The sequence below is a fragment of the Nicotiana tomentosiformis genome, chromosome 1, assembly GCF_000390325.3.
Source record: "Nicotiana tomentosiformis chromosome 1, ASM39032v3, whole genome shotgun sequence".
In the NCBI taxonomy this organism is placed as follows: Eukaryota; Viridiplantae; Streptophyta; class Magnoliopsida; order Solanales; family Solanaceae; genus Nicotiana; species Nicotiana tomentosiformis.
Genome location: NC_090812.1, coordinates 112095258 through 112121967, shown reverse-complemented (window position 1 = coordinate 112121967; position 26710 = coordinate 112095258). Strand labels below are relative to the sequence as shown.

Below are 26710 nucleotides of genomic sequence, written 5' to 3'. Positions count from 1 at the left end.
AGCTCATCCTCCCCACAATCATTAGCCCCAATCAGGCCAACTTTCTTTCTTATAAAAGAGCCTTTCATGTTCCTATCATTGTTCAGGCATATATGTCCTACTTTAAAAGAATAAGAGGTAAGAATGTCAAATATTGATCTTTGTGAAAGTTTTTGACAAACTGAATAGGTCATTAATTAGGGAAACTCTCACCTTTTTTGACATTCCTCTTAAGCTGATCAATCTTATTTTATCTTGCATTAGCTGTAACTACATCTATGTGGTTAATAGAGGACGAACGGTTTCTTTCTACCCATTAAGGGGAATTAGGCAAGGATACCTTATATCCCCTACTTCTTTATCCTACCACATAAAATAAAATAAAAAGATAGTCTAAGCATCCTGAACACTTAATTCCTTCCAAGGAAATACTTTGGGGGTATTGATCAGTTTAGTGCAGAAACTGTCATAAGAAGCATCAATAACTTTGGTGACTTTGATCAGCTTCTCGGTTACATCCTGCATAGCCCTGATCCCTTGCCTCCTTGTGGCTTGGAGAGTGATCCTTAGCTTAGCCACGTCTGCTCCAGTTTTCTTGGTTGCTGGCTTGATTTTGTCCACCCGCTCCTGTATAGAGGTTAGTAATTCCTTGATACCTGCAATGTTTTGCTGCATTAGCAGCAGCTGATCTGAGGAGGAGGATTTGCTGGCTTCAGATTTGATCCCCCCCAGTGCTCTGATGAGGGATGAACTATGGTGCTTTGTCTTTCTTAAGCCATGTTCCCTCAATCAAGGTATATCCTATCATGGCAAAGCCAGTCTTGTCATAGGTACTAGAGATAGTTTTAGGAGCATAGAGAGACAAATTCACTTTCATAACTTTCAAGATATGAGAGATTAGTAAACCATATGGCAAACTGTTCGGAGAAGATGAGACTTCCCTGATGCTTTCAAGCATGTACTGACGTACCCAGGCAAACCAGTTGATAGCTTTCTCATTTACCAAACAATACAAAACAAACACATCTCGGAGAGACAGAGTACTAAGTGAACCAGTACGGGGTAGCAAAGTGGTAGAGATAATGTGGGCTAGAATACGGTGTTCAAATTTCAAATTTTTGGACCAACATCACGGGGTTGTCAGACAACACACTTTTGGCTTCCTCAAACGACACTTCAGAATTATCTAGCCAAGAGTGTTGCACAAAGAAAATGTACCCAACAAACTTTGTTGCAAAGATTTTCTCAAACTGATATTAGTCAAGGATAATACGAGTTCCTAAAACCATATATTCTAGATCATCTTTATCATTCACAAACAGATTTGCATAAAACATACGCACATGCTCTTCATAGACAGTATCACCAACAATAGTAAATAGAGAGATAAGTTTCTGAGTATAAAAAATAGACATGACATCACAGTGAGAGTTTTGCATAGATTTTAAACTTATAGTGCAGGCAAAAGCAATCGACTTTCCTTTGAAAACAACAAACTTAGCCTTCTCTTCAGGGCCATAGAAGTTCATCTTGTCTTCAGGGCCAAACTCTACACTTTCAGTTTTCCCCCTTTTCTCAGAAAATTGTTTGGGGATGGACTCCATTGGACGTTTTCCCTCCCTCTTTTGGGAGATAATAATGTCTTCTTGAGAATCACTGGAATCTTCCTCGATCAGTAGATGGTATGTGCTTTCTGAGGATTCTACATCAACATGATCATCTTTGATTTTCTTGAAGCGATGGCTTCTTTTGGGTATGGAGGAGAAAGGAGAGGGTTTGGTTTTGGCCATGAGTAGGAGAGAACAGAGAGAGAGAGAGAGAGAAAGAGATTGAGTTTCTTTGATAGAATGGAAGATATGATCGAGGGAGAAGGGGTTAAAAAGGGTTTGAGAGGATGCCTCGATTCTTTGAGAGACGTGTGAAAGGCAACTGAAAAGTTGTCTTCTGCAAGCCCACCGTCAGTTTACAATTAATGCTTGTACAAACTAATCAAGTGCTAAAAGATTTTTGGGGCAAAAATTATGAGAAAATATATGGACAAAAATTAAACTTAGACAGTTATAGAAAATATTAAGCACAGTTATACGAGAATTGTACAAATATCAATTTTGTTACGAAGGAAACAAAATCTTTCTTCAAGTAAAGGTTTTGTAAAACTATCCGCTAACTGATTTTCAGTATTTACAAATTCTAACACAATATCACTTTTAGCAATATAATCGCGTATAAAATGATGCTTAGCTCTAGAATGATGCACAGAATTTTTTGATAGACAAATAATACTAGTATTATCACACATAATAGGAACACATTTAAGACGTAAATCATAATCTAATAGTTGATGCATAATCCATAGTACTTGTGTGCAACAATTGACTACTACCGAATATTCCGCTTCAGTAGTGGATAGTGCTAAATAACTTTGTTTCTTGTTGTGCCAGGATGTAAGAGATTTTTCAAGTAATTGGCACATTTCACTTGTTCTTTTCTTGTCAATTTTATCTCCTGCAAAATTTGCATCTGAAAAACCTTTGAGATCAAAGATATCTAAACTTTCGTAGCATAATCCATAGTCGACTATCCTTATCAAATATCTGATAATACGTTTAACACTAATCAAGTGGGACTCTTTAGGAGTTGACTGATATCTTGCACATTTACAAACGCTAGGCATAATATCTGGTCGACTAGTAGTAAGATAGAGTAGGGAGTCAATCATACCTCGATACATTATTTTATCAAAACTCTTACCGTCTGTATCTTCATCCAAGGTGGTTGACGGACTCATAGGTATTCCTATGACCTTTGCGTTGGACATGCCAAATTTTTTGATGAGTTCTTTTGTGTATTTTGTTTGACTAATAAAAATCCCTTTCTGTACTTGCTTGATTTGAAGCCCAAGGAAGAAAATTAGTTCCCCCATCATACTCTTCAATTTCCCCTTTCATGATATTTGAAAGGTCCTTGCACAAAATAGAGTTAGTGCTGCCAAAAATAATATCATCTATGTAGATTTGTACAATTAAATCACCTAGAGGTGATCATTTGATAAAAAGAGTAGTACCAATATTATCTCTATCAAACCCATGTTCGACTAAAAATGAGCTCAGCCTTTCATACCAAGCTCTAGCAGCTTGCTTTAGACCATACAATGTTTTGGACAATTTGTAGACATGATTTGGAAAGGATTCATTTACAAATCTTGGAGATTACTTAACAAATACTTCCTCAGAGATGAACCTATTTAAGAAAGCATTTTCCACATCCATCTGAAATAGTCTAAAACATTTGTGACCAGCATAGGCTAAAAGAATGCGAATTGATTCTAACCTGGCAACAGGGGCGAAGGTCTCCTCGTAATCAATTCCCTCTTGTTGTGAATAACCTTGTGCGACCAGTCTAGCTTTATTTCGCATAACTTGTCCCGATTCATTCAACTTATTTCTGTACACCCATGTTGTTCCAACAATGGATGCATTTGGTGGTTTAGGAATGAGTTCACATACCTTATTTTTCCAAATTGATCAAGCTCTTCCTTCATTGCAGTTATCCATCTTTTGTCCCCAAGTGCCTCATCCACCTTTTTTGGCTTGAACTAGGATATGAGAGCAATATTTGATGTCTGGTTTAGTGATCTTCTAGTTTTCATTCCTTCCTGAGGATCTCCAATGATGTACTTATGTAGATATTCAGGCTCACTTTTCCATTCATTTGGAACAACTGTTATTGGCTCATTTTCAACAAAATTTGTTTGATCACTTGTAGAAGGTCCCTGATTTTCTATAGGACTGTTAATCGACAGATCTTGTTGATCAGTCACTTCACCAAGAGTGTTCTCACCTGTATTGATAAACTTTGGAACTATGAAAATTTTCTCATCTTCAGGAAGTTGTTCATTCCTTAAGCGAGGGTTAATGTCCATAAAAATAACATGTATAGATTCTTCAATATAAAGAGTACGCTTCTAGCTTCTTAAAACCCATATATGCTTTACTAGAGGGAGAGTATCCGATAAAAATACCTTCATAGCTTTTAGGATCAAACTTATCAAGATTGTCTTTTCCATTGTTGTGTATGAAACATTTGCAGCCAAAAGGATGAAAACCACTAATGTTGGGTCTTTTTCCTCACCATAGTTCATATGGAGTCTTCTTGAGAATAGCTCGAATTAGGCATCTGTTGATGATATGACATGTTGTGCTTACAGCTTCTACCCAGAAGTAGTGTGGAAGAGAATTTTTCACAATCATAGTTCTTGCCATATCTTTCAAGGTTCTATTTTTACGTTCTACCACTCCATTTTGTTGTGGTGAACTTGGAGATGAAACATTGTGAGAGATCTCTTGATCATTACAGAAGTTCTCAAATGCTTTGCTTTCAAATTCTCCTCCATGATCACTTCTTATGGAGGATATGTAGTAACCTTTTTCCCCCTGCACCTTCTTGCAAAAGACTTCAAAATTCCTTAGTGCCTCATCTTTATAACTTAGAAAGATAACCCAGGTAAATTGAGAAAAATCATCTACTATAACAAAGGCATATTTTCTGCCACCTATACTAGCAGTTCTAGTTGGACCAAAAAGGTGCATATGCAGGAGTTGAAGAGGCTTTGTAGTAGAAACAATGTTTTTAATTTTTAAAGAGGACCTGGTTTGTTTTCCTAGTTGACATGCATCACAAATTTGATCTTTTGAAAAATCTAGTTTTGGTAGACCAATGACAAGATCATTTTTGGAAAGTTTATTAATAGTATGCATGCTGGCATGACCAAGTTTTTTATGACATACCCAAGGATCATCAATCATAGAATCTAGACAAATTTGATTACTAAGGCTATCTAAGTTACTCATGGTATAGACATTCATGTCCCTATTTCGTGAAAGAATAACTTTACCTAATTCATCTTCAATGAACCAACCATATTTTTTGAAACGAACCTCATAGTCATTGTCAGATAGTTGACTGATACTGAGAAGATTATAACCAAGTTCATCAACCAGGTACACTTCGTCTACATCACGTTGAGCTGGGGGGAACTCTTCCAACTCTAATTACATTGTATTTTGATTTATCTCCAAAGGTGATTGTTCCTCCATCTAGTTTGGTGACCGTTTTAAATAGTTGTTTTTCACCAGTCATATGTCTGGAACACGCGCTATCAAGGTACCATTTCCCTTTTCGATTCTTCTTGCGGTGTTCCTGCAAAAAAGAGATTACTTGTTTTTAGGTACCCAAGCCTGCTTGGGTTCTGAATGGTTAGAGCTATGAGTATTAGCTTGACTAGAGGGTTTGGGTCGCCAGACCCATCTCCTGTTGTTCTTGAACCTGCAATGGTTAGAGGTGTGACCGAATTTTCTGCAATAAAAACAGGAGGGGTTATTGGGATTCTCAAAGCCTTTTTCTCCTCTGATTTTAATCCTGCATTGGTTAGTGTTATGACCATTTTTTCCATAATGAGTATATGCAGAAATATTTCTAGTTCTAGTCGGAGATATATGAGGAGCAATCTGATTTGATCTAACTGAACTATGACTGGTGGATTTTCCTAATCCATTCAGTTGAAGTTGAAGTTCATTAACTTCATCTTGAAGCATATCTCTCTCAATTTCATACACTTCCAACTTCAAAGCCCAGTCTTTCTTTTCTCTTTTGATTTTTCTGAGTTCATTTAGAACTCTCTCAATATCTGCAAGAGAAATATCAATAAATTCTTGGAGTTCATGACAATTATGAGATGTAGGAAGACGTACCTCACTTGTTCCTTCGTCTGCCATGAGACCAAGTTCACCCGAGTCCTCATCGCTATCTTCTTTCATAGCCATGAAACACATGTTGGCAATTTCCTCGTGATCAGATTCTTCTTCATCACTCCAAGCTCCAAAGAAAAAGGCTATTATAGCCCATGTACTATTATAAATAGTACACGTTTGTCCTCCATTTTACTTTACATCCAAAACCCACACCACCATTAACAAAGTTGATGTAATTGCCCCTAACCCTAACGGATGGTCAATGTGGTAGTTGACCCGCTCTATTTTTTCTACGTCAACTACCAAGTCAGCTTTCCATTAAGTTGAAAGCCCCAATTCGACTCCCAAATTAGATTGACCCAATTTCACTCCCAAAATTTTAACCTGTAACCTGTAACCATTTTCCCACTAAATAAATAGAAATAACCCGTGTAAAATGAGTAGAGGCCTTCATTTGGTCGAACCTTCTAGTACTTGAAAGAAAACGAGAGAACCAAACCCATCTGTAGAATCCTTGCGTCTAGTGCTGATTTCAAGAAAAGGTAAGAAGTTATTCCAAAAAACTTGATGTTTCTGTTAGTTTTATCTCTTTCTTGTATGTAAGTAAAGTGAAGTTTTACTGGGATTTCGAATCCCTTTTAGATTTATTGTTGGTTGGTTAGGGCTTTAAGTTCCTCCTTTCTTTATCAATTATTTCAAGTTGATAGGTGTGTGTAACCGAAGTGTAGTTGTCATAGGGTTTCAAATTTGTTGTTTATTAGAGTTAGGGTTTTCAGAATTATTCTTGGTTGGTTAGGATTTTCACTTCTCCCTTTCTTTATCGATAATTTCAAACTGGTAGGTATGTGTTTTGCGTTTGTATTAAGTTGCATGTGATTTTTTATTATTAAACCCTAATTTTATTCTTTTTGTTTGCATGTGCCTCATATCTGGTTTATGCTTTCTTGGTATTAAAAAGTCCTCTGGTGGTTTAGGGTTTTAATTTTAATATTTTGTGGTCCCAACTTCCTTTGATTTTTTTGGGTAGAAAATAGGTGAATTAGATTTTTTGTATTGGCTTTCATTTGTTCTTTTCTATGTTATTTATTGGAGGGTGGGGCAGGGGATACTTTATTTAAAGTTGACTGACTTCTTCAATGTGTGGTACCTTCTATTTTATTCTGCCTTTATCTGCCTTTATCTCTGTACCTTCTATTATTCTATTTTGTTCTGACTTCCATTAGTCTTTGTTTATTTATGTTGTCTGGTTTTAGTGTGTATTTTATATTGTTTCTATATTTTTTACCTTAAGTGATTTTAGTGTGTCTTAAATATGTATATTCTTTATTCTGCAGTTTACTGACAATAGTCCTACTGGATTTGGTTTTTTATCATGGTGGAGAGTGGGTCAAGAAACCACTCGTGGCATACTCAAGAAAATTTGTGCACACCAAACAAGGTTTTGACTCTGACTTGCTTTCCTATAATGAATTAGTGGATGAATATGTTTCTAACTTGGGGTATATTGGAGTCCAACAACTGATAGTTAATGGTCCTTCTAGTAGATACTATGAAATAAAAGGTGATTATGGCATTAGGACTTTATTGAACTTTGTTAACAACCAGTTTAATATTATTAATATATTTTCTGTACAGGAATGTGAGCCAAGTATTAATGTACCTAATATAATCCATCACAATGAGCATGATGAACCTGATGAACTTGCAGTTGCCACTGATTGTGATGAAAGTGATAATTGTGATGATAATGAATATGTTGTTTCTTCATATTATGATTCTGATAGACTAGAGAAACTTTTTACACAAAAGAAGAGAGACATTAATGATAAATTGACTAATTATAAAGAGTTGTATAGGTCCATGACATTCAAAGATATTGCTGAAGGTGGGAAAGTGATAAATATGTATGTACTTGCAAATGGTTATGGGTTAGAGCAACTTAAAAGTGACCCAACTAGGCTTAGGTACATTTGTGAAGTTGGTTGCCCTTTTGTATGTCACATATCTAGGAATTCTTCAGGGGGTGGGACTGAATTAAGGGCCTTAAATTCATAGCACACTTGTGAACCTGCATATGAGAATTATAGAGTTAATTCCAAGACCATTACTGCATACTTCAAGAGAGAGTTGCAAGATGATCCAAATATTATGGTTTGAGAGATAAGGGCAAGCTTGAAGGCTGCATTTAGTGTAAATGTTAGTGAGGTAAAGTGTAAGAGGGCAAAGAGATTGATTTTGGAGAGTCTTGAAGGGAGTTTTACTGATGAATATAATAAGTTGATGGCATATGTTATTGAATTGAAGTTTAGTAATCCTGGAACTGATGTGATAGTTAACTTATCAAAGGATGCTCTAGCTGAAGGCAAGAGAAGGTTCTTAAGGATGTACATATATTTTCAAGCAATGAAGATGTGGTTTAAGAATTGGTTGACGCCCTTTATAGGGTTGGATGGAACTTTTTTGAAAGGAAAAGTTAAGGGTCAGCTTTTGGTGGCAGTTGGTCAAGACTCTGTAAATCATTTTATCCATTAGCTCGGACTATTGTGGATAAAGAAACAAAAGTCACGTGAAATTGGTTTTTAAGTCATCTACAGACATCATTGGACCTTAAGATGGGTGAAGGAATCACTTTTATCTTGGATATACAGAAGGTATGGACACTTTACTTTATTATTTTATTATTTTATCAATCTGTATATATAGATTTTAATTATTCTTTACTTTATATTAAGGGGCTAATTGATTCAATCTTAGGAGTTCTTCATGAGTCCCACCACAGATTTTGTGTAAGACACATAGAAGCAAACTGGTGCAAGGGATGGGGGTCAGGGGAATACAAGAAATATATTTGGTGGGCATCTTGGAGTACCTATGAAGAGGACTTTCAAGATAATATTTAAAGAGTGTGATCCAAGTGGATGATGATGTTAAGGCTGTTATTGAAGATCTGTTAAAGTATCCATCTACTTGCTGGAGTAGGGCATTCTTTGATACTACCTGCAAGAATCAGTCAGTTGATAATAACCTGACTGAGTCCTTCAATGCATGGATATTGCAAGCCAGACACAAGCCAATTATAAAGATATTAGAGGAGATCAAAATCAAGGTTATGAACATGTTGACTGATAATGAAGCTGAAGTGGTGGGGCAGGAAAATGAATACAGTCCCAAGACTCTAAATTTGTATAACCAATTCATGACGATTGCACAAAAGTGTCATGTGAATGGCAAAGCTAAGTAAGGTTATAAAGTGACAGAAGGTAATGATAGGCACATTGTGAATCTGGGGGCAAAATAATACACTTGCAGGACATGGGACCTTTGTGGACTCTCATGTCCTCATGCAATTTGTGCCCTGCTGTACAAGAAAGTTGACCCTTTAAGTGAGATTCACCGGTACCTTTCCAAAGAGGCATATATCCAAACTTATTCTCATAAGTTACAACCTGTGAGAGGAGAAAAGTTCTGGAAGATAGACCCCTCACAGAATATGGAACCACCTGAGTTTGTAAGAATGGCTGGCAGGCCAAAAGTAAAAAGAACAAGAAAGATAAATGAGTCCCTTAATAGGCAAGGGCAATGGTCTCAATCCAGGAAAGGGAGAGTAATGACATGTAATAACTGTGGAGAACCTGGACATAATGCTAGGGGATGTGCCAAGGTAATCTATCTCTTGAACAATAAATTTATGCTTCTATTTTATTCTGCCTTGTTCTAACATATAATTGTGTATATTGATAATAGCACTCTAAAGGAAAACAGTCAATGGGTGGCAAAACAAGGAGAAAGCAGAAACAAAAACAAAGAACTTTGGTTGATGAACCTGATGATGAACAACCTATATCCCCAACTGCTGCAGATATCCCAACTAAAGATGACTTCCATTTATCACCACCCCAGCCAAGTCAAAACAGTCAAGCTAGTTAATCCAGCAACTTTGTGTTTATGCCAACCCCTGCAGTTCAAAGGAAGCTTCCAACTAGCAATGAATGTCTATATTTTGAGATCTATAACTGAGCCTGATAACTATAAGACCAAAGAGTATCTCAGAAGCAAGGATAAGACTCGAGCTGAGGCAACAAAGTGTACCAGCTACAACCATGCAAATTGGATTTGTTGGTGATTCAAGCGGTGTAAGTCAGCCATCGAAGCTTACTTTCTCAGCAAAAGGAATAATATGGATGGGAAATTCTGCCATCACTGGAAATCAGTTGAACAAACAAGGGTTGACCAAGTTGCAAGTAAGAAAGGATAGTGGTAAAGAGCAGTAGTGATGGAAAGTTGCTTCTAGTGAACTTTTATGATGTAAATTTTTTGAAGTGTTGTAATTACTACCATGATAGTAAACTTTATATTTTGGTTGTGGTTCTTTGGTTGTGACAGTTGGATGCCATGTTATAACTAGGTGTTGACGTCTTTTTGGGGTTATAATATGGTATCCAGTTGTCTTATTAAACGCACTTTTATGAATGTTGATAGTTGGTACGTTATGAATCAAGGTTAATATTTGTTGATGAATTTTCAGTTCATTGTTGTCCATTTTGTTGCCTTTTCAATTTCCGTTATCCAATTATCTATTTTTACGACTGGAATATAAGTTTTTTATTTTTACACTTGTTGTTGTCTTTTATGTCAAATGAATTGGATTGAAAGCAATTAAATGACTTAGTTATTCAACATGCCATTTAGAACAATCAAATATGCAGAACATATACTAGTAAGGGAAAACAACAAATACTACTACACTAACACCATCATACACTAAGGGAAAAAACTGGCCAACAAATACTACTACACCAATATTATCATACACTAAGGGAAAAAACTGACCAACAAATACTACTACACCAACATCATCAAATCTGCAGAACATGGCTGGAAAACAACAAATACTACTATAGCAACAAATACTACTACAACATGGCTTAATTGACCTAAAATTCAGCTACACATATATAACTCAAATTCAGCAACATTGTCTTTGCAAAAAAGTCACTTCATCATCGAGGCTGCAAAAAAACCAAGAAACAGTCCCCAAGAAATCATAAGAAGCATCCTTGTCTTTACAAGTTTATCTTCCAACTTGATGACTTTATTCACTTCATATTGGTGTATAGCCTTCATGACAATTACTTCTTCCTTCATTTTTTCCCTTTCCATTTTAACCTCATCCATCGACGATGTTACATCTTTAATATTAGTCCAATCACTTTGCGGGAAGATTTCATCTTCCCATTCCCAAAACATACATGAACTAGGCTGTCAAACTTAATTCAAAAATATCATTTAGCTAATCATTAAAAAAAACTAAACTTATAGATTTCATAATTACAATAAACTTAAAAAAGAAGAACAGAAAACTAAAATTAAACAACCTTAGGCCTCAGACATTTGTAGAATTTTCTTTCGGGGTTATATGGAGTAGACGAAGTGAAGGGGTTGGCTATAATGACACAGCAACACCTAATCTATGATGAACAGCTACCTTGCAACATTTATCAACCAAAGATACTATGAGAATGAAGAAAAGAGAAATTTTGGGAAGATTTCAGTCGAACCCTAAGTTCTCAGCAATGGAGTGTCTTTTGGGGGAGAAGAAGAAACTGTTGGGTTGCGGGTCAAATTTTTGGGAGTGAAATTGGGTCAAATCTAATTTGGGAGTCGAATTGGGGCTTTCAACTTAATGGAAAGCTGACTTGGCAGCTAACTTGGTAGTTGACATGGAAATAATGGAGTGGGTCAGCTGCCACACTGACCATCTGTTAGGATTATGGGCAATTACATCAACTTTGTTAATGGTAGGGTGGGTTTTGTACGTAAAGTGAAACAGAGGACAAACGTATACTATTTACAATAGTACAGGGGCAATAATGACCCTTTACCCTTTCTTTTTCAGTTCAGGGCATTCAGCTTGAATGTGTCCCTATTTTTCACACTCGTAGCATCTTCCATCATTTTTATCATTATCATTGTTCATCTTTCCATTTCTAAAGTTTGATTTACCTCTTCTGCTATTTCTATTTTTCCTCATCATGCTTGTTACAACTTTGGAGAGCATAGCTATGTTTTCATCTTGTTCTTCTTCTTCTTCTTCTTCTTCTTCAGCCACAGTTGCCTTGAATGCAACTGTCCTCTTCTTTTCTTGTTGAACTTGCCTGTCTAAGTGTGCTTTCTCAAACACAATTAGATCACCTCTAAGTTCATTATAGGATATTTTTGTCAAGATCCTAACATTTCAGTGCAACGACTTTGGGTTGCCAAATTGTGGAAAGACTTCTCTGAATTTTTCTGACTTGTTCCCCACTCTGTTTCACTCGAGAAGATCATTTTAGAGTATCAGTCTAGCATCTTTGAGTTAAGTATCTTGACTATATTTGTGTGGGAGAACTAACCCCTAGGATTTGAGTCATTTGTGCTAATTGTGTCGAGTGAAGGCCGTGTACGCGAGGTGACGAGTACGTACTCGGACTTATTTGCGGAAATTTGGCTGTTTAGGGCTCTTAGGTTCTTATGTTCATTAGATGTGAAGTTGTTTTATCATGTTAAATCCTCCATTTACTAAATTCACCCTTATGTGTTTTACTTGGAATTGATTGATTCATGTTCTACCCTTGTTGCCAATTAAACTCTTATGTGCCTTAAATTGAAGTTGTTGCCTCTTTATTGCCTTGTTGTCTTTCCCGTAATTTCTTAACCTTAATTGAAGTTATTATTATTTCTTCTGTAATTGCTTAACCTTAATTGAAGTTATTATTATTTCTTCCATAATTTGTTAGCCTTAATTGAAGTTTTGTTATCCCTTTCATTGTTGACATATTCTTATTTGGGGTCATTGATTCATGTTATCTCTATTAACGCTGAATAGCACTATTTTGGAATCATTGTTACACATTATCTTTCCCTTGTTTAGCTATTCCTGTTGAGACCGTTATTCCATGTTTTGTTTTTCTTTGTGAGCTCGTTCTTCTATTTCTTTGTGTTCTGAAGTTCTTGTCTTGATTTACTTGTCGTACTCTTGTGTTATCGTTGTTGTTGTTGTTGTTGTACTCAATGTTGTTGAGCCGAGGGCTATGCGTGGTTGTGGTATTGAAACTGTTTTGAGAAAATGTTATGGCATATAGGCACAAGTTGTGAAAGTCATTTTATTGTGTTGTTATATTTTGGAACACGTGGTATTATTGAGAGGATTATCGGGATGTTCGCACGCGAGTTGTCCGTACTATTATTATTATTGATATTTGCACATGCGGCGTGACAAGGCAGGCTATATATGTGGGTTTGCGCATATGGCGAGACAAGGTGGGAATATTATTGTACGCGTGCAGTGAGACAAGGCAGGCATTTACCTTATTATTGCGTACGTGGCGAGACACGGTGGGCTATATCGGGGAATTATTTATGATGACTTGTGATGGCCTGAGGGCATTGTTATTGTTGATATTTGTGTAGTGGTGTACCTACCTTGTGTGAGTTATACCTTGTACATTTTGTGGTGATCGTTTCTTATGTGCCATTTATTGTCTCTAGTCTTACTTGTTGACTTGAATTGAGATAGAACACTTGCACAAGCATACACGTACTTAATCACCCGTATCGGTTTAAGATGAATCATAATATTTTTAACCATTTACATGTAATCCCGTTTACTTACCTTCTGTGTCAGAGTTATTCTATTGGCACGTGAGTTGCCTGTGTGGTCATGAATCATTATTATTGTTGGCACGTGAGTTGTCTGTGCGGTTATTTGATATTGTCACTCTCTTGGCACGTGAGTCGTCCTTGCGGTTATGAATTGTAATGTGGGCATAAGATGCCAAGTGATTAGGGTTCACGAATTGAGACTCGTGAAATGTGACTATGAGGTGAAGTACCTTGGGAAAATATTTGAACAAATCTTATGTGGAAGCGGTTGCTCCTATTGAATTATTACTTACTCCCTCTACTTGGTTTCACCGGACTTTAACTGTATTCAGCTTCTCCGCGACGTTATTACCTATTTGTTTCCCTGCTGCTAATTGTTGCTCTTACTTTCCTATTATAAGAACTGTTTGGTATTGTTATCATGCTTAGTTTTATTCTGATATTGTTCCCTATTAGTTTCAAATTCATACTTGTACAGATTATTTGATCTAGTAGATGTCTTAATTGTCCCTCGTCACTACTTCACCGAGGTTAGTCTTGATACTTACTGGGTACCACTGTGGTGTACTCATGCTACGCTTTCTGCATATTTTTGTGCAGATCCAGGTACTACGGAGTTGGTTGATCATTAGCTAGATGTTCAGACTTTGCTGTGGAGACTTAAGGTATACCTATCGTCATGTTCACAGGCCTCGGAGTCACCTTCTGATATTTTACTTGTATTATTTATTTCTATTCCGAAACAGATGTACTTAGAAGACTTTCTAGTAAACTCAGTAGAGCTTATGACTTGTACTACCGGTTTTGGGATTGCAAGCTTTGTATAGAAAATTTATGTTCATGTTTAATAGGTTTTGGTTGAGTTTTTCATTAATTTAGTAAGTGTTAGGCTTACCTAGTCCCTAAGGCTAGGTGCCACCACGACATCCTACGAAGGGAAATTAGGATCGTGATAAGTTGGTATCAGAGCTCTAGGTTCATAGGTGTTATGAGTCATAAGCGAGTTTAGTAAATTTTTGTAGATCAGTACGGAGAAATATATACTTATCTTCGAGAGGCTACAGAACTATTAGGAAGACTTCACTTCTTTCATTCATATCGTGCGAGTTTATTGATTTAGAGTTTGAGCCTTTGTCATTCTATTCTCTCACAGATAGTGAGAACATGAGCTGTAGTCACTGAAGATACTGCCCCAGATCCGGTGTTGCTAGGGGCCGGGGCAAAGGCAGAGGCAGAGGCAGAGGTCGAGGAGGATCACGTACCGTAGCAAGAGCACCTGCCAGAGAAACAGTTGAGGAGCCGCCAGTAGCTCTAGCTGGGGGACAGGTACCAGAGGCACCTGTTGCTTCCCCGAGACTTCAGGAGACTTTACCACAGTTCTTGAGCATGTTTGACACATTGGCTCAGACGGGTTGATTTCGGTTGCACCAGCTACTTCAGAGATCGGGGAAAGAGCTCAGACTCCCGCCGTTCGTACTCCAGAGCAGCGAGTCCACGTCGATCAGGTTCCAAGGGTCATGCCAGCACAACCTGTTGTTCCAGTTCAGCCTGTGGTTAGGGCAGCAACATCTGAGGAGAAACAGCTTCGACTTGCGAGGTTTAAGAAGTATCACCCTCCTACTTTTAGTTGTTTGGCTTCACAGGATTCCCAGGGTTTTCTAGAGGAGTGCCACTGTATTCTCCACACTATGGATATTGTGGAGACGAGTGGGGTTGTATTTACTACGTTCCAGCTTAAGGGAGCGATATATCAGTGGTGGCGAGCATAGAGTTGGGTAGCCCGGCCAATGCAGCTTCACTTTCATGGACTCAGTCTTAGAGATGTTCTTGAGAGAGTTTGTTCCCCAGGCTCTTCAGGATGCATGGAGCATGGAGTTTGAGCAGCTGCACCAGGGCACTATGTTAGTGTGAGAGTATGCCGTTAGATTCAGTGATTTGTCTAGACATGCACCTGTTTTGGTTTCTACTGTTAGAGAGCAAGTCTGCAGGTTCATTGAGGGGCTTAGTCATGATATCCGGTTCAGCATAGCTCGGTAGTTAGTGTCAGACGTTCCATTTCGGTAGGTGGTAGAGATCGCTCATCGAATAGAGGGCATGCGGGACTAGGAGAGAGAGAGGACATGTGGTGTCAGGGGAGAGAGGACAATGAGGCTAAGAGGCCTTGTAGACCGGGAGAATCTACTGGTCCCTATTATGGGGGTAGGGCACGCCATGGTAGATGTTTTGTGGGTCAGCCAGTCCAGTTTGCATTTCAGGCTTCGCGCGGTGTTTCAGATACCTATGGGTCTCAGAGTACCCGTACCGGACGGCTTCCACATCCACGTCAGCAGAGAGGTTGCTTTGAGTATGGAGATACCAGCCACATGGTGAGATATTATCCCAGACCTTGGACAGATATGTCACTGCAGAGTATTCAGGCTATGAGTTTTGTTCCAGTTGCTACTCCACCTGCACAGCCAGTTAGGGGTAAAGGACAGGCTGTTAGACGGTGCCCAAGAGGGGGAGGCTCGGCCCGTTGATGTGCTTTCTACAGTATGGCCGAGGTCGCTACACCATATAGTTTCGTTACAGTTATGGTTTCGATTTGTTATAAAGAAGCACTATTCATATTTTGATTCGGTACTGCTTATCGAGGTGAGTCCTTCTATCATGCTTCACATATGGGCGAGCCTCGAGATTTTGTACTCTACTTATGTGTTTACCCCTGTTGGGAGATCCTATAGTGGTAGCATGTGTCTATCATTTTATTTTATTCATTATTGAGAGCTATGAGACTAGAAATGACTTTTGTTACCCATTACGGTAGATTTTGATGTGATTTTTGGGTGGTTGGTTGCGATTTGTGATTTAGATGCTCTACCGGTGTGGGAGTTCAAGATGAGTTGTGACTTTGTTAGCGGAAATAGAATAAGTGAGAGGCTCCGGATGGTATGATATATATTCTACTTGTGATTCGGAGATGGGGATGGGATCCTCGCGCCTTTATATGATTTGATATATTTGAACCGAGCTGCGGGACGCGATGAAGTTATATTAGGATGAAATTCTAGTGATTTGTTCATATAATTGATTCGCCCTTGTGGAATTAATTCGTAGTATGTTGTTGATAGGGAGTTGTGCATGTCGGGCTTGTTTGATAGTTTTCTCTTATGTGTTTCTCTTTGCATATTTAGTCATAGTCGCGTTGTGCTTATTGGGTTTTAGCTTACGAGGTGTGTGCCCAGGTGGCGTTAAACATAACTTGTTAATTCGGGAGAATAGTTATGAGGTCTCCATGTCTCTTACATTGTTGCCAGTGTTGTGAAGGTTTGAAACGAGGTTTTAACTAAGATGAGACTAATTGTCGGTGATGTATTTAATTATGGGCAGTTGTTGTGATCAGTGACGTTGTTATGGGCATATGCATGATGTGTGGTTATACCGTGTGAGTGTAGGCATGAGTTGTTACAACTCGTTGAGGCTGATACCGTGTGTTGATATGGGAATTGGGTCATTTGGTAATGACCGTATGGTGAGAAATTTGGTTCTAAGGTTTATTAGTGTGGGTAGAAGAAATAATCTTCAGTCGAGATCGTGATGTCGGGCTTATGTGAATTGGGATGACATGGAATCACCCACGAGAATATGTATGGTAAGTACACTCAGTGATTTGATGACCTCAAAACGGTCCTTGGCACGTTCGAGGACGAACGTTTGTTTAAGATGGGGTGAACGTAACCTCCAAATCCTTGGTGTGGCTGGGTACGACCGAGATCTCCTCAGGCCGGGTACGATGTGATGAAAGAATAAAACTTTACTAAGACCTCTACGAAGCCGGGTACGACATGAAATGATATGCCACAAAGAGTGGATGAGTAATATTATATTATATTTACTAGATAGTCTTCCTGAGCGGCTTAACCTTTTATAAAGCCTGCATACTTTTAAGTTTATAGTTTTTACAGTTACGCCCTCGGTCGCTTGTCTTCGGTATTCAGGTCGAAATGATACTTTTATATCTCTTATGTGATGTCCTTGAATTACATGCCTTCTTAGTCTTACATACTCGATATCGTTTTCGTACTGTTGCCCCTTTCTTTGGGCATTGTGATCATGTCCACAGGTACAGATAGACCCGATGACGCTCCTCCACAGTAGGGTGTTCGTTTCAGCTGCTGGTTGCACTCCATTGATCTGGAGTAGCTGTTTAGAAGTCGATAGGTATTGAAGTATGTGTTTCAGTCATTTTGGGTACGGTGGGGCCCTGCCTCAAAAAATCACAGCCGTGTTTAGAATGTTGGCATGCGGTGTGCCAGCAGATGCCACTGTCGAATATGTGAAAATTGAAGAATCGACTGCAATTGAAAGCATGAAGAGATTTTGCTGAGCTATCGTAGAGATTTTTGGCAAGAAGTATTTGAGATGTTGCAAGGTTTCTGCACATCTGTGAACAACGTGATTTTTCAGGAATGTTAGGAAGTCTAGACTGTATGCATTGGAGATGGAAAAATTATCCAATAACATGGGTTGGACATTATGCAGGTCGTAGTAGATCCCCATCAATAATTCTTGTAGTTGTGGCTGATTATGAACATGCATATTTTGGTATGCTCGGCACCAATAATGACATTAATGTTTTAGAGTCATACTTTTATTTTCCGATCTTGCTGCAGGTATTATTCCTCCCGCCCATTATTCTAAGCAAGGAAAAGAATACGATATGGGTTATTATTTAGCTAGCGGTATATATCCAAAATGGTCAACCCTTGTGTAAACTATTCGTGACCCACGTTCGCCACAGAAGAAATATTTTGCGATGAAACAAGAACTATGTCAAAAATGTTGAACGTGCATGCAAGCTCGTTTTGCAATTATTGCAGGACCATCACGTTGTTTGGAGAAAAGAAGTGCTACATGATCTAATAACTATATGTATTATACTGCACAACATGATAATCGAGGATGTGCGTGATCTTAATGCACCAATTCAAGATGATTGGGAATGTCCACCTCCAACGGTGGAAATGGTAGTAGATGAAAATCACTGATTTGAATAATTTTTAGCTCGACACAAAAGAATTAAGGACAAAGATGTTCATTTTGCACTTTGTAATGTATTAATAGATTATTTATGGGAGCATACTAGAGGTGGAAGTTGAATATTTATGTAGTGTTTCATCTAAATTTTACCATAATGTAATATGTATTTAATTATCTCGTATCTCAATGATTTCACTTTTATTTGAATTATAATATATATAATTTATAATATTTGATTATAAATTATATTATTTAAAATATGGTATAAAATAATTTTATATTTAATGGTTATATAAGAAAGGTATATAAATTATATGTGATGAATATGTAAAAAAGAAAAAAATAGAATTTATTTAATAAAAATAAGAAAATAAAATTTAAATAAAGAATAATAATAATATAATATTGTAGTGAGAAAAGAATATAAAATAGAATATATTTTTTTAAAGTAAAAATAAAATAATGGTAGAAATAATTTTACTGTATTTTAATGTTTATTCTAATTTAAAAGAGATAGTGGAGGCAAGAGTCAGAGATAACCTAACACATGGTTTAATCTTCATATGGAAAAATATCAAACCTACAGTACACGAGTAGGAGCATAAGATTCAACGGCCGTAGATTCAAAAGCTTGGATTTCTCACCCCCAAATTCCAACACCACACCACGCTCCTAAAAGAATGAGCAAAATAACGTTAAAAGAGTTATCTCGTCCCACGAGTTACAAGTGTTGTTTCCAATTCCAATGGTCCCACCTGAACAGCTATAATCCGTCAGCACAGTGGAAACGTATTTCACGCGCCTCGTAACTGCGAAAATTTCCCAACATTCTGACCAACTTATAAGGTTTTTGTTCCAAAAGATATATAGTGATACCGATTGATTCACATCACAATATATATTGCAAAAGACCATCTCTGTCCACTAAGTTTTCTCTATGCGAAGGGTTCGGATAAGGTCGGATTACAAAATTTTACTCTATATTTTTATGAATGATTATTTTCACGATTCGAACATGAGAACTCATGATCTCATGATAGTAATTTTATCATATCCCAACATATATTGTATTTTTCATAAATTATTTTGCAAGAACTATTAATATTAAGAATGTTGTGTAATAAATTAAGTAATATCAATTGTTATTATATGAAGAATAATAGTGGAGTATATGATTGTGGAAGAATTGTCTATTTTAAAGACCTTATATGTGTATTGCTGAGGTCAAAATTTTTATTTCACATAAATACAACTTTTGCATAATATTATAAAGTTATTAATAATGTGGAGTTTAATATATATAAAAAACCAAGCATTGTATTAGTTCTGCAAATGCTACATTAGTTACTTGAATTAGTTATGCAAAATTTTGTGCCATGATTATTTTTCCTTATCCGGTCAACCTTATTATTTAAGAGCAAAATGCTTCTAAAATTATATTATTAAAATAATATTTTAAATTATATGAATTGGGATATAATTTGAATATTATAAAAAGAAATCGGCTTATGGATATTGAAATTTCAAATATTCTCATGGAAGTACTCTATTTGGTTAAACAAATGACTTCGATTATCCGGAAGTTGATTAATTTTAATAAAATAGTTTTAAAGAATAGTAATATATTTGAATATTAAAAACTAGGCGCTTAAATTTTTGTATTTTGAATCCTATTATTTTTCTTGAAAAGCATGAAAAGAATATAAAATAGTACTGTATGAGCTAAGGTAGTGAACGAGATGTTTGAGAAAAAGACTAAAAAGGAGTAGTATAAAAAAGACAAAAACAACAAAACGAAACTCCTCTGTAACAAAACACTGAAAAAAACCTCGGACCACGAGATTTCTTTTGCGTTGTAGATAGTAAAGTAATTATCGAATTGTCTGCAGGTTTTGTCACACGCTGCTGACTGCTGACCCCGTCCCTTCTCTTCTTCCACCACGCCACCTTTGGCTTTGCCCCTCCACCCTTAAGCTCCTAGTTTGGTATAACGGATAAGTAAAAATAATTTTGTGATAAAAACTTAATATTATTTTATTTTTTATTTGGTTATTAATTTTGAAATAAATTATTTCAGGATTAAAAATAATACTGTAATAATTTATATCTATCAAATAATGAAATAATAATCTCAAATAAGTTATTTTAAAATAAAGCAGTAAAAATGACAATTCAAAAATTAATACAAGATACCAAACAATTCATAAAAAATAATATCAAAATAAATAATCTCATTATAACTTCTCTTCGAATCAGACGACTCCTTAAAGAGTTTTAGGGGCTGTGTATTGACTTTGTATAGTACTCCTAATTTTTTGCTTAAATTTCATTAATAACATAATTATTATAATTTTTCAGTATATATAATGTATAACCTTATAGGGTCGTTTGGTTGATAAGATAAGAGATACCAATCTTGAAATAAAATACGAAACTATTTATCCACATTTGATTATATATATTAATTAGTCTGGAGAATCATTTAGTGTACTACAATAATAGGATTTAATTATTTTATAAAATATGGGATAGCTGATCCAATGGGATATTTCAACCCATAAAATATTTTTCTCTATTCGAGCTAGCACGTCAACCCATAAAATATCCTTCTCTATTCGAGCTAGCGCGTGGAATACAAAGTTAATCGAACTCAATAGCTTTAATTTAAACTTTATATTTTGTTAATAAAAATTTATTATATGCATAATATTATTAACTTAGAATTCAATAATTTAAAAAGATTAAAATTATAAATTCATAAAGCAAGTTAGTCGAACTCAATAGCTTTAATTTAAACTTTATATTTTGTCAATAAAAATTTATTATATGCATAATATTATTAACTTAGAATCCAATGATTTAAAAAGATTAAAATTCTAAATTCATAAAGCTTTAAATTGTGGCTCGCTTTGCCGGTTCCAAACCACCCCAAATATGTCTTTAAAAACCACTTGAGATAAAGAAAATGTGGAAGACGAAAAATGTACCTTTAATTCACTACGATGGCAAAACTTATCTGTTATAATTAATAAAATATACTTACTGGTATACATAATTCAAAAAGATTTATACTATGGTTGTTACCATTTACTTTTGTCTTTCAATTCATGTAATTTCCAAATAAGATTAAAACTGACTTTTCAGTTCAACCTTACCGTAAGATTTTGATACAGGTGAATATATAATTTTCTTCAAATATTTTTCCAACATCTACATTACCAAATTCCACAAAATATGGAAATGGTTCTGGTATATTGAGGACACTAGGACTTTGGTAATTTCATAATTCTGACGTTGTAAAGTCTGATCCCTCTAATTAGGATAGTCATTATCATATTTAACATTTTAGAAGAAAAAGAAGCAAAATTTTAAATAGTTTTGACTGAAAAAGAAGTGTTTTTGATGCTCCACCATAAGGAACCAATAACAAAGAAGGCATCTTTGGCATTTAAGGCAACTAAATCCATGTCTCTTTCTCTGTAATCTAAACAGAACTCCCCCCTCCCCCCCCCCCAACACTTCTCTCTTCTATTCTGTACTTCTGTCTCATATATCTCTCTAACTAGTCAGTTTCACTGTTGTAAAATCTCATTCCTTCTCTGTTTCTCTCTTTGTTCTGTATTTCTTGTTAGTATTTATTAAACAAATAATTAACCCCCTCAAGTCTCATTTCTTCACTAGCCACCCTCTCTGTTTTCATTTCATTTCTTGAAAAATTAGCCATGAACAACGGTAAAGAAAAGTTGGTAGTAGAAGTGGTAGCAGCACATAACTTAATGCCAAAAGATGGTGAAGGTTCATCATCATCATTTGTAGAAGTTGAGTTTGAGAACCAAAGACAAAGAACTCAAGTCAAAATGAGAGATTTAAACCCTGTTTGGAACGAAAAGCTTGTGTTTCATGTTAATGACGTGGCTGACCTTCCTTACCGGACTATTGAAGTTAATGTTTTTAACGAGAAAAGGTCAAACACAAGCAGAAATTTTCTGGGTCGGGTTCGGATTTCGGGCTCCAGCATTGCAAGAGAAGGAGAAGAAATGGCACAGCTTTATACTCTTGATAAAAGAAGCCTTTTTTCTCATGTACGTGGTGAGTTGAGTTTGAAGCTTTATTTGTCTACAACAGAAGAAGTGAAACAAGTTATTAGTGGTAATGGTGGTGGTGGGGGTATGGTTTCTTCTGCTACCCAAAATGTTAATTCCTCTTCTAAGAAGAACAAGAAATTGCAGCAACAAACAAATGCTACAAACATGATGGTCCAAATGGGTCAAGAAAATAAGGTAATATTGAATTTGTGTACTTAGTACACTTTTATTTACTTAATTACCCTCTTATGTGTAGGCTTGACTTTCTTTCATGGACTAAACATATGAAATACCTTTTTTTTGGTTGCATTTTCTGTTTATTTGGGGTCAAGAAAATAAGGTAATCTTCAATTTTTTTCTGATCATTTGTCTAAAAGCTTAAGCTATTAGTAGAAAAATATTTATTTACTTAATTACCCTCTTGTGTGTGGACTTGATTCCCTTATATGGACCAAACATATAAAAATACCTTTTTTGTTGCATTTTCTGCGTATTGGGTGAGATTTGAACCTAAAACATCTTGGACATCCTATTACAATATTGGAATTTGCAATCTCATCTGAAAGTATAATATAAAAAAAAGAAAATATTTTTATTTATTTAATGATGTTATGTATACACTTTATTTACTTAAGTACCCCTTATATATAGGCTTGATTTTCTTTCATTGGACTAAACATATGAAAATACTTTTTTTTTGGTTGCATTTTTTGTTTATTGGGGTGAGATTTCAACCCAGAACCTCTTGCCTGTCCTGGTACAATGCTGATTTTGCATGAAATCTCATCTAAAAGCTTAATATATTAGAAGGAACACATTTTTATTATTTAATGATGTTATTGTATCAACTTTTATTTAATTATGTTTTGTCTTAACAGGTAAATTTTCAAAACCAGAACCATTCAAAGCCAGTGGAGCCAGTGCCTGGTGACATTAAACCTGTTGTTATTACTACTGTCCCTGGCCCCATTATCCCCGCCATGTCCGGTGGCCATGTCACCGGTGGCGGTGGTGGGGTTGGTTTGTACACTTCTGGGCAAGGTGAGTTTTCTCTCAAAGAAACAAGTCCACATCTTGGTGGTGGTTTGAATAAGGACAAGACTAGCTCAACATATGACCTGGTGGAACAAATGCAGTATTTGTATGTTAGAGTTGTAAAGGCTAGGGATTTTTCTGTTTTTGGTGGTGGTGAGCTTGTATCAGAGGTGAAACTTGGAAATTACAGAGGGATTACTAAAAGGGTCACCTCAAATCATGCTGAATGGGACCAAGTTTTTGCCTTTTCCAAAGATTGTGTTCAGTCCTCTGTGGTGGAAGTTTTTGTGAAGGAAAATAACAAAGACGAGTACTTGGGCCGTGTTTGGTTTGATCTCAATGAGGTCCCTAAACGAGCTCCTCCGGATAGTCAGTTGGCTCCACAGTGGTATAGAATGGAAGACAAGAAAGGCGATAAGTCTAAAGGTGGTGAAGTTATGGTTGCCATTTGGTTTGGAACTCAAGCTGATGAAGCCTTTGCTGAGGCTTGGCATTCTAAAGCAGCAAATGTGCATTTTGATGGTTTGTGTTCTATCAAGTCCAAAGTGTATCTGTCACCTAAGCTTTGGTATTTACGAGTTGGGGTCATTGAGGCTCAAGATATTGTTATGGGGGAGAAAGGGTCATCATTGATGAGATACCCTGAGCTTTTCGCCAAAGTTCAAGTTGGGAACCAGGTTTTGAGGACTAGAGTTTCTCCACCTGCTGCTACTAGAAGCCTTTCAAATCCTTTCTGGAATGAGGACTTAATGTTTGTGGTTGCAGAGCCATTTGAAGACTTCTTGCTTGTTTCGATCGAGGATAGAATTGCTCCCAACAGAGAGGAAGTCGTGGGGAGAGTTCTATTGCCTGTTTCAAGCCTAGAAAGGCGACTAAACGAGAAGCCAGTGACTTCAAGGTGGTTCAATCTTGACACTCATTTGGGCAACCCGAATGATCCCAAAGCTGTGGTTAGATTTGCCTCGCGGATTCACCTCCGAGCCTCTCTTGACGGGGGTTACCATGTGCTCGATGAGGCCACAATGTATAGCAGTGATGTTAGGCCAACAGCAAAGCAGCTGTGGATGCCTCACATTGGAGTTCTTGAGGTTGGGGTTTTGGGAGCCACCAATCTTGTGCCAATGAAAATGAAAGAAGGCAAGGGTGGCTCTACGGACGCGTATTGTGTGGCAAAGTATGGGCAGAAATGGGTCCGAACAAGGACTGTGGTGGACAGCTTATCTCCCAAGTGGAATGAGCAATATACTTGGGAAGTCTTTGACCCTTGCACTGTCATCACTATTGGGGTGTTTGATAATTCTCGTGTAGACAAGAATATGGCTAACACTATGGCAGGAAACCGGGACTCTCGAATTGGAAAGGTTAGGATCAGGCTATCAACTCTTGAATCAGATAAAGTTTATACTCATGCATATCCACTCTTGATGCTGCATCCTTCTGGGGTGAAAAAAATGGGGGAGCTTCATTTGGCTGTAAGGTTTTCTTGTGCTAATATGGTAAATGTGCTTCATATGTACACGATGCCATTGCTTCCGAAGATGCATTATGTTCAACCTTTGTCTGTAATTCAGTTAGACACCTTGAGGCACCAGGCTATGAATGTGGTGGCAGCTAGGCTTAGTCGATCTGAGCCGCCTTTGGGGAGAGAAGTGGTGGAGTACATGCTTGATCATGACTCTCATATGTGGAGCATGAGAAAGAGCAAAGCAAATTTCTTTAGGCTGACAAATGTGGTTTCTTGGTTTGTTATTATGAGCAGGTTGCTTGAGTCCGCGCGCAATTGGCATAAGCCAGTGTACTCAGCATTAGTACTGATTGCGTTTATCATTCTCGTATTGGTGCCCGAGCTCATTATCCCTTGTATTTTATTCACCTTGGCTGCGGTAGGACTATGGCGTTATAGGTCCCGCCCACGCCACCCTCCCCATATGGATACTCGACTCTCGTATGCAGAGAGCGTTTATCCTGATGAACTAGACGAGGAATTTGATTCGTTCCCGACAAGTAGAAGTGCAGAAATCGTTCGAATGAGATACGATAGACTGAGAAGCGTGGCCGGAAGGATTCAAACTGTGGTTGGAGATATGGCAACTCAAGGGGAGAGATTTCAGGCATTGTTAAGCTGGAGGGATCCAAGAGCAACATTCTTGTTTGTAATATTTTGCTTCTTTGCTGCATTTGGGTTCTATTTGGTGCCAGTCAAATGGGTGGTGGCTCTTTGGGGTTTGTATTATTTGAGACCACCTAAGTTCAGAAACAGGTTGCCATCTAGTGCTGTTTGTTTCTTGAAGAGGCTGCCAACCAGGGCAGATAGCATGTTGTAATATCTTAGTCATTGGTGGGGAGTTAGACATGTATTTTATGAACTGTAGGATCAGAATTTTATCAAGAGTAGGATTTGGGTTTTCTATTTTGGATTTCAGATGTAGACTTGCCCTGACCTTTTGCTGTACTAGTTTGTTTGTTCTATCATTGTAATATATCTGGGGTACTTTCTATTCTCTTTTTGTTGCATTGTAGTACATACACTGATCTATATCTATATCTATATTTATATCTATCTATCTATACTAATTTAAAAGTGGGAAGCTCTAAATTAGAAAGTTGAAAGACTAAGATATTCTTTTAGTAATGTAGTTTTATATCTAATAACATTAATAATTAAATAAAATACTAAATAATATTGGAAAAGATGTCATCTATTTCTAAAGGACGCATCTTCCATTAAAAGATGTGGTAGTTATTTTTTTTCATTCCCTATAAATATTAAATTATTATGCAATTTCCAGCACTTGAAAAATTTAATTCAAACGATCAAAAAGTTTACAGCACTTATAAGTTTGGAACAATCATATCTGTTCCAACTACTATATGATGAACCGATGTTAATTCAAGTATTAAGAAGACAGGCGAATATAGCATTACATGGGGTTGTCACCGATCTTGCTATATGCACTCAGTGTTTGTCGATGGACTTGGAAAACATGCCCACGCTAAAGCTAGGTAGAAAATACCAACACTGAAGATTAAATTGAGGAGACTTATTTTTCAGTCGAAGAGACTCGCGCAAAGCAAGCTATATTTCGAATCATTATGAGTTTATTTAACTAGATGAATTACCGTTCGATTGTCAATTGTTTTATCTTTTCATAAACATACTATTAGTTTATTTGGTAAGGTAACTATTATTTAATTCAATGA

General features: G+C 36.7%; 1 protein-coding gene and 1 pseudogene across 1 annotated transcript; one reads left to right on the top strand and one right to left on the bottom strand.

The window, feature by feature from the left end:
* Positions 1-2059: 2059 nt before the first annotated feature.
* LOC138908821 (uncharacterized) lies at positions 2060-5810 on the bottom strand (annotated as a pseudogene).
* A 16098-nt stretch (positions 5811-21908) lies between these two features.
* LOC104088494 (multiple C2 domain and transmembrane region protein 10) lies at positions 21909-26010 on the top strand. The gene is made up of 2 exons (XM_009593170.4): positions 21909-22669; positions 23353-26010. The coding sequence occupies exons 1-2, from the start codon at positions 22112-22114 to the stop codon at positions 25831-25833; spliced, it is 3039 nt and encodes a 1012-aa protein (XP_009591465.1). The 5' UTR covers positions 21909-22111; the 3' UTR covers positions 25834-26010.
* The last annotated feature ends 700 nt before the right edge of the window (positions 26011-26710 follow it).